Source organism: Curcuma longa, chromosome 20, assembly GCF_044706935.1.
Source record: "Curcuma longa cultivar G26 ecotype Majalengka, Jawa Barat chromosome 20, ITB_CL_G26_1.1, whole genome shotgun sequence".
Classification (NCBI taxonomy): domain Eukaryota; kingdom Viridiplantae; phylum Streptophyta; class Magnoliopsida; order Zingiberales; family Zingiberaceae; genus Curcuma; species Curcuma longa.
In genome coordinates this window covers 8,616,174-8,625,405 of record NC_133880.1, presented here as the reverse complement: position 1 = coordinate 8,625,405, position 9,232 = coordinate 8,616,174, and the positions used below count along the sequence as shown (strand labels likewise).

Here is a 9,232-nt window from a genome sequence, read left to right as displayed (position 1 = left end):
CAAGAGATTATGATATTTGATGCAAATTAGTTTAATATTTTATTGAATCGAATCCAATTGATATCTCCACTAACTTATTCCATGAAAAACATGCATGAATACTATAATTTTTTTAGGGCATGAAAATTTCACAAATAGTTCATATGAAAGGATTCAAATCATCTGCATTAAAAGGCAGCTCCCAAAAATGCGAACGCAGAGGAGTATCCGAGGGCACAAAAGTATAGATGATGATAATACTGAAAGAAAAGGAAACAATTCTCATCAGCCAATTTAAGCCACCCATGTCTTTCTACGAACCAAGGAATCTGTCTGGGCACAATCGCATTGTTATAACATGACAAGCTCTGCTGCCTAAAGAGCAATTGCCTTGATGGATTTTAGAATTCCAAACTGACTGCGACCCAGCTATCATCACTGAAGGGTAGAGTGACTGCACCTTCAGGCAAAACCATGTCAGCTTTGCGAGGATAAACTTGGACTCTATTGCACAGCAGCGAGCGACTGCTTCCGCGCATGGGAAGTTCGCTGTGTGTGCTTGTGAAATTATGACAACTGGAGTAGTCAGGGCTGTAGGATGATGATGTGCTGCCAGATTCAGGGAGATCTTGTAGGGGTTGTTTTCCATTCTTTCTAGCGCTGATATCCTCTTGCTTCTCCACAGGATCATGCTCATCTGCCCATGATCAGATGCAAAAAAAAAAAAAAAAAGGCAAATTGAAATTGGATTTTGATTAATATTGAAAGTGCAATGATTCACCTTGCAGAATTTCTTCAATAGTAATGACACTTGCAGATTCTTGATTCTTGGCATGGCCATGATCAGCTGCAAATCATTTAGCTAACTATAAACAAACATGATGAACACCTATAGCATGAATAATGGTTCACCTTGCAGGATTTCACCAATTTTAATGGCACTTCCAGGTTCTTGCTCCTGTACATGGTCATGCTCACCTTCTGCACGTTCAGCTTCAAAATTTTAGCAATTATAATGAGACTCAATAAAAATCTATACCATAGTTTTTCATCTAGTTGGGTTTCACATTTCTGAATAGCAATTGCTGGCTCTCGTTCCTGTACAGGATCATGCACATCTACCTTATGACAAGCTGCAAATTTCAGCCATTTACTATCACATTTAATGCAGACCAACAGTAGAATGTTTCTTCAAAATGTGGACCAAATGCTTTTATGGTTCGGTCCTCCAGAAACATCTAAAGATAGAATGTATGCCAAAAGCAAAATTGTATTAGCTAGTCATGAGGTGGATGGAAGATGGAGTATATGAATGAGGCTCAATTTACGAGTATTATATGTGGTTTTTATACATTATAAAGTGCTCAGACCATGCGTAGACAAGTATACTTAAGCTGAAGAATAAGACAAACAAGAAAATCATTTGCATCAATGCCACCTGTATTTGAAGAGTTTGTGTTGATTATTGGCTCTAATGTTGAAGCAGCAGGTTCAGATTCCATATGCTCTTCCAATATTGAGGATAAATGGGAAGACAATCTGCTCGACCTACCTGAAAGGTATTAAATAAAATTGATTTTTTAATTCCATGTAGAATAGCTAGATATAAAGCATCAAAATAATTTCAAAATCACTTGAGCTGATTGTCTAAACAATATATACAATTCTTCATGAGTTAAACAAATTTGTATAGTAAATTTTAAAACAAAAAAATCATTAGATAATCTCACACAATCCTTACCATCCTATTTTGATAGTGGGTAATACTATTAAAGTTTCTAATAAGACAAAGAGGAAAAAAATAGTTTTAGGATATTATGGGTGGGGATGACCACCACCCATACTACTCCTACTGAGAAACCATAATATATGGACATAATTTAGGAGGAAAACCATATCTTACTTTGGTAAAGATAAGAGTATGCGATCTTTGCAGCATTCATTTCTGCCTGTCTCTTGGTTTTGGCTGCATCTCCCTGAAATAATTTGCCTTTGATTTCAACAGTGGCAGAGAAAGTAGGAACATGACTTTCACCATAGCTCATTGTGTTATACTTCGGCATAGGCAACCCTTCTTTTTGTACAAATTCCTGCAATAGGCTCTTGTATATAATACAATCATCCTGCAAAAGAAAAAAGAACAAATTAATGAATCAGAACCAATTGTTAATAGTAAAAAAAATAATGCTTACAAGGCTGAACCCTTGCACCTGCTGATCACCAAACAATGACATCAAAGCAACTTTTGCAGCAGATTGTTCAGCTTCCTTAATAGTATTACAATATGATGTGCTCTCAAAAGTTTGCTCATCAACTTTAACAGTAGCTTTGAACTGATGAGCATGACAAACATAGTTATATGTTGGTAAACTTTTAGCTTGCTTCTGAAGATGTACCTGAAGTTGGTTCTTGTATGAAACTTGATTACCTTTCAAAAAATTCAACAAAATGTCATTATTATGGCAGCTTGTGGAAGTACATGATAGAGTTACAAACAGCACTAACTTTAGATTATCTAATTATCATACCACATGTATTTGAAATTTAGGATTTTTTTAAAGGACCTGAATTTTTTATCTGTACACCAGAAAAAATAGTTTCCCACTGAAGTAACAATATTAATTTCAAGAAATAGCTATTTAATTATCTTCCATGATCCTATTTGGCATTAAGAAATATTTTGCTAATTATATAATCCCATAATAGTTGGAACAACCACTGCTCAGTGGCAATGATGATACAATGCAAGAAGATATAAAGTTAAACCTTATATAAGGAACTTGATGGAAAACTTTTGTGCAAACTTCCATCAGATCCGAAAATTTTCAGCTTATAACAGTGAGATAGATCTCTTGCGTGAGGGAATATAAAGCCCCAACAAAAATACGTACTAAAAAAATACAATTTTGTAAAATTTGTTTTACCTAATAAACAAAAGCAAAAAAAAAATTAAAATGGAAATAACATGCTGAAAGTAGTCCAAGGCTAAGCTTTATTTGTGATTGTCCAGTCCAATTTCAAGTTAGAAAACATGGCTGAAGCAGCAAGAATTTCGTAACACAGAAATGCTCAGACTTTTGACTCACCTTAGAGGGAAAATATTATTAAAATAAAAGATTAACAAATACATGGGATCCTAATCCCATTTATAGATTCAAAATATGATCAAGTCGTCAAAGAAAAAGTCTGCTTTATCTCTAATATTATATTAAAGAATATTATATTAAAAAAATTAAAGGCTCCAATTATTTTTCTAAAAATTAAAATAAACTTTTATTGCTCGTAAATATTCAAGAACATATAAAATATTTGAACTCTACAATTTCAATTTGAAAGGAAATTTCTAAATTGATCACCGGATTTCAGGCAGTGTCAATGAGTTCATGACTATATACTTCCCACCTAACAATTTCAAAAAAAAGTCATGCATCATAACTGGAATTGCTTCAAGGCATAAAAACTCTTCACATAGTTCTCAATGATAACTTGAAAGCATCTGAATAAAATAGCAGATCCTATAGAGTGTTGAAGAAAAGCAGTACCTACACAAAAATTAATGATTTCATTGATCCAAACCAAGGTAAAGGGAAAAATATGAGATAGTAACACACCCAAGCATATAGCATCTTCTTCCCAAGTAAATTAGCATTCAAAATATTACACCGAAAATAAAATTATCTAACTGGTTTCATAACTCTCTAATTAGAAATTTTAGCAACTTAGTTTTATGGCACAACTATGGAATAGTTTCCTATGGAGACTTTCAAATGTTTAAATTTATAGGACAAATTTTTGATATTCTATTAGCATCAGTAAATTATTAGAACATCACATGTAAATCACTGTGTCACCATATACTCAGCATGCTTAAGATGAACAGATCTTACAGGTGCAGAGAAAATTGCAAAGATGGAATGTACAAGGAACAAACAGGCACACATCACAAAATTTCTCATCTCCATCTAGCGAGTAGGAATTTTATTTGTATCAAAATAAAGTTGTTCTTATTTACTTTGGTATGCACAAATGCATCGATTATACAAAATTTATGTGAAAAAGAATATAAATTGATAATAATGTGGGTTACTAAAATTGTTTTCAAAAAGCAGCATGTGCATATGCAAGGCTTCGCAGTATGCATATGTGATATGCACCATCATTATTTGGTCAAAATAAAAGCTCAATTAATCTACCAATTATGTAGATATATAGCAATATGTGACCACATGTAGATCTCATCTTAGATTGGATCAAGCAAATTCTCATCAAGCATAATCATTTTACAAGTTACAAGCAATGGAATAGGTTGAACATGAACAAAATAAATGATAAATGATTGACTTTATGTAGTATCCCTGCAAATCTGAGTTGACAACAAAAATTTAAAAGAACTTAAGTACAAAAGGTTAAACAAGATCCATAAGCCACTGGCTACAAAAATGTGGAAGAAAGTGCAAATAACTAGTTGGTTGATAATTTTAAGAGCGTGTAACACCAAAAGGGGCAGATTATTCTATTGAGAAAACAACAATAACATTTTTTAAGCCTAGAGGAATTTAAATCTTATTTTTATTCTGTTATTCGTTATATTCTTTTATCTATTGTGTGATTGTTTAGATTTATTAAATTCTTAAACACTGTTAAATTATCAAAACTCCAAAAAACAGTTCGTTCAGACATTTTTCAGTAACGTCCTATTCTGTATCGAGGTTATGATTATGTTGTACTTGCTAGCAACCGACCCACTATGCGTTGACCCTACTGCATATACCTGGGTGTCTTTTCAAAATCTTGGCTATACAGAAAATTCATATCATGTCTCACTTCACAAAACCAGTAAAAAAAATTACTTTAGAGGATGTTTTGATATTACATAGTTTATTTAATTTTTTCAAATTGCAATTGAAAAATCTGCATTGGCAACAAGCGCTACAATCCAAAGCTATTAATCCATAATCAAAAGAGATATATCAAACATATGCCACTAAACATATATCAAACATAATAATAAGCAGAGTACTGAATGGTGATTTGACAAACTTGAATTAAGCAAATTATCGATAAAATGCAAGCAAACATGATGCTGATATTTATAGCTAAATTACATAATCAGTCAATTTTAAACCACTAAACTAGAAGATGCCTCTCTATGCTACGCTAGCTATACACAAAAAATGGAAAAACATCGATTTCAAATACAAAGATGAAAGAGAAGAAATTTGATTAAAATGCCGCCTCAAGCAATGCGCATAGTCCAGAGAACCATTAATCAACCGAGCTTCCCCATCCAAAAAGCATTCCTAGACGCAAAATACAACATACAAGAATAGAAATGTCACCAAGATCTATAGGAAGGGCCGACACAGGGGTTGATGGCGGTGGTGAGTCCACGGGCGGCGACTGCGGGACCGCCTCGGAGAGCTGCTCGAAAGCGACCAGCGCGGCCTTATTCTGGGCTTCCTTTGAGGTCCGGGAGAGATCAGGGGAGCGGAACGAGGAGCCGTTGACGGTGACAGTAGCGCTAAAGAGGGAATCGTGGACAAGGCCCTCCCGGGAGGTGTCGTACTCCGGAAGCCGCCATTGCCGGCGCTGGCAGAGCTCCTGGAGCCGGCTCTTGTACATATCTGGGACGATTCCCGATCGCGATCGGCGACGATGAGAGGGGAAAGGGAGTGTGAAATGGATCGAAAGTCGAAGAAGCGATGGAATTTGGAGGGGAAAGGGAGGGTTTAGGGCCGCGCGACACGAGGAGACCAATTACATTTACTAAATAAACCCGATAATTTAATAAATTGGGTAGAGAGTCTTCACGAGTTCATATTATTTCCGTGTTTAGAGAATAAAAAACTTTGGTGGACCTTGAATCTAATTTCGAAATATCTTTTCAAATTTTAAAAATATATTTCAATATTCTAAAATGAAATTAAAAATGTGTAAGGGAGGAGAGTGACATGGATGAAATCGTAGGGGAGGGTAATTTGAAAAATGATTAAACTTTGTGAAGTATTGTGATAATTTTCAATTTTATGTAAAATGTTTTATTCATTGCTTCTTCATTAAGTAAGCTTTTTGGAGGGTGGCCGATTAAGTCATGCATTTTAATCCTTTTATTTTAGCGTACGTGCCTGGTTAAGTTAATCACTATATTGCTAATCATTAAAAGAATATATGTTAAATTATATTTTGATCAAAACATTATTAGGTATTATTTTTAGTATGAAAAAAAATAAAAAATATATATAGGCCTATTATCCAGGTGTAGCGAAACCTTTAAATTAAATATTAAAATGGAAGCCAACATATGGACTTCCTGTGTCTCGAAATTGTATTTTAAATATTTAATTTTGAATTAAAAAAACACTTCTTTTATGGTCTCGAAACTATAGTTTATAAATTTTCCAGGCAGAATTTGGATAAAATGGTGGAAAAGTGGTTAATCAAAAGTTCTTCAAAAATTAGTTTAAAATATGCACCGAATTCTTGTTCAAGCAGTGATGGAGACGTGAAATTTGTGTTGTTCATATAGAAGAAAGATAGTTGATAAATAGATTTGTGTTGTTAATAGACGAAAAATGGTTGATAGACGACAAAGTGAAGACCGTGGAACCGAGAGAGGGAGGAGAAGTCGACTCGCCGAGTCTAATTAAACAAGTCTATGATACATAATTTAGTTAATCGAAAAATCTATCAAATCATTGTTTCAATCAGACTTTTTCCCGAGTTCATAGAAAAGTCTAAAAATTTGACAGATCTGAAGAATAAAAATCACAAATACTTGAAATCACACCCGGACCCAAAAATCTCGAGTCTGTACTGATTGTTTTTCGATTCAAATCCAATATCAGTTTTTTTTCGAGTAGAAAATAAAGATCTACTAAACACAAAGGGCAAATCACCCCACTCTTTTTAGCAGAAACGATCATTTTATTATCAGAACAACCACTATTACAAGAGCAGAACAAGCAGAACTCCAGATCATACCTCGATCTAATCGCTATCGCTGCTGCTGCTGCTGCTGTGTCCATCGTGTCCTTCCTCTCCGTGTTTCTTCTCCTTCTTCTTCTTCTCCTTCTTCTTCTTTTTCTCCCCTTCTTCCTCCCCTTCTCCTTCGCCATGGATCTTCTCCTTGATCTTCTCGATGATCCCTCCTTCTCCTTCCTTCTTGTGCTCCTTCTCCTCCTCCTTGTGCTCCTTCTGCTCCTCCTTGTGCTCCGCTTTCTCTTCCTCTTTCTCGTGATCGCCTCCCATGTGGAGCTTCTCCTCGATCTTGTGGATAATTCCTGCCATTTTTGCCTCTTCGCCTTGTACTTTCCTCTGTTGATCCAAGTGATGCGAGACTTCACAAAGCAAGCAAGTATATTTATAGGGGGTGAGAAAGACGTATGCGGGAGCCCTCGCATATGTTCTCCGAATCACGCATCCGTTTGCGGACGGCTACGTGGACGGGCCGATGGGGGCTTTTCGATGTACGGAATCGAACAGGAAAGAATGTCTGGTGAGCAATGAGACGCAGCCACGTGTGAAATGGTGCGGAAAATGAGTACGTGGCGTGCTTTCGTTGTCGACGTCGAGTTCTTCCCGGGAGATTTAACGCGGAGTTCACGACGATGGATGGCGCCACGTAGTCGGTACTTCGAACGGCCGAAATACAAATTTATTTTAAATTTAAGCAATTTTGGTAAACAAATATTAATATCTCTAAAGAGCTCTAATAAAAATAAATAAATGATTAGGTGATCACTAGAAGTACAACAATGTAACTTTGGAATAAATTTAAATTTCTTAAAGTTATTAATGAGTTTTTAGCAAATAATATTGACTAAAGACTGTCAAATATTTTTAGTAAAAAATTATTGATGATTTTAAAAAGCTTCGAATATATAAAAAATATAAATGAAATTATAAAATCGCTAGGAGTATAATAGTAAAAATCTAAAATAAATTTGAACTCTTTAAGCTTATTAAGAATCTTTTTTATAAAAAATGATCGACGATAAGAAAGGTTCAAAAATTTGTAAACTGAATAAATTTAGAAGGTCATTAGAAATTTAATTGTATTTATTTAACTTGAATATGAGATAGTGGTGCAATGATAAAATATTTACAAAAAAAAGATTAAGATTCGAATATGATAAATATTTTAATAATTGGCTTCTGGGTATATATAAGTTGCTACCTCTAAGATTTGTCAGACAAAATGCAAACACCTAAAATATATTTAAAAAAACACAATAGATGATTTTAAAGGGGTTTAAATTTTTAAAAAATAGTTAATTAAAATAAATTTAAATCCTTTTTAATTATTAATGAATTTTTAGTAAAAAGTTTTTAATTGGTGTAAACGGCTTTAAATATAAAAAATAAAAAAATAAATGGATTTTAGAGATTATTTAAAAAAATTGTACCAGTGCAAATTTAAAATAAATTTACGCTCTTGAAGTTGTGTTTTGGTAAAAGTTATTAATGCTCAAAATCTTTTTAAAAAATAAAAACGTTATTAAGAGTTTAAAATTTTCAATCCAACAAGGATATAATATTTTTAGTTAAAAAAGTTTAATTAAATTTTTATTATTTTTTATCATCGTTCGTTTGACTGAGATAAGTAAAAATTGATTTAATATTTTGATTCGGACATATAATGGATGCAGGAGCATTTCAAAAATATAAAAGGTTCCCCGATAAATATTAAAGTCTGATATCTTAATATTTCTTAAAAGGATTGCGTGATTCAACGAACTGCCGACTGCTATAATGATGAATCAAACTGAGTTTAATAGTATTTAAGTTTATTTAGTAAGGAAATTGAGTCACTGAATCAAAATATTATTTGTTATCGGTTAGTATACCCTGGGAAAAGTCAAAATTCAATCCGATTCGCAATGACACATGAGGTTAAAGACCTGCCCCCATGACTAGCTGATTCATCTTGTTCATTGATCCCTCAGTTGACTTGACCCAGCACCTGACCCCTCTCAAGGCTCAATTCTGATTCAGCATCTTGGCTTGTCTCAGCCCCGAGTCTTATCTTGGACTCGCCCCAAGTCTTATCTCGGACTGTCTCAACCACAAAACTCGTCTCAGATCACGTCTCAATCCTGAGTCTCATCTCGAACCTCATCTCGGCTCTGAGTCTTGTCTTATAGACAACCTCGACCCGAGCTCCCCTTACCGCCTGGGCTCCACCGACCCGGCGGCCTACTCAGTAGTCTACTAAATGCCCTACTGAATACTCAATTAACTTTACTCCTGTTCC

The 9,232-nt window shown here is 34.3% G+C and overlaps 2 protein-coding genes across 4 annotated transcripts; both read right to left on the bottom strand.

Annotated features, from left to right (window-relative positions):
• Positions 1–247: 247 nt before the first annotated feature.
• LOC141813504 (double-stranded RNA-binding protein 1-like) lies at positions 248–6,153 on the bottom strand. 3 transcript variants are annotated; one of them, XM_074701474.1, is made up of 8 exons: positions 5,319–6,153; positions 2,376–2,407; positions 2,172–2,312; positions 1,883–2,102; positions 1,418–1,531; positions 892–960; positions 761–826; positions 248–676 (listed from the first exon to the last, which is right to left on the bottom strand). In XM_074701474.1, the coding sequence occupies exons 1-8, from the start codon at positions 5,599–5,601 to the stop codon at positions 381–383; spliced, it is 1,221 nt and encodes a 406-aa protein (XP_074557575.1). In that variant the 5' UTR covers positions 5,602–6,153; the 3' UTR covers positions 248–380. The 3 variants fall into 3 exon arrangements, with proteins under 3 accessions (XP_074557575.1, XP_074557573.1, XP_074557574.1); XM_074701472.1 differs by having other exon boundaries at positions 2,172–2,407; XM_074701473.1 differs by having other exon boundaries at positions 2,190–2,407.
• A 701-nt stretch (positions 6,154–6,854) lies between these two features.
• On the bottom strand, positions 6,855–7,318 carry LOC141813408 (uncharacterized). Its single transcript, XM_074701373.1, has one exon. The coding sequence runs from the start codon at positions 7,264–7,266 to the stop codon at positions 6,967–6,969; it is 300 nt and encodes a 99-aa protein (XP_074557474.1). The 5' UTR covers positions 7,267–7,318; the 3' UTR covers positions 6,855–6,966.
• Positions 7,319–9,232: the final 1,914 nt, after the last annotated feature.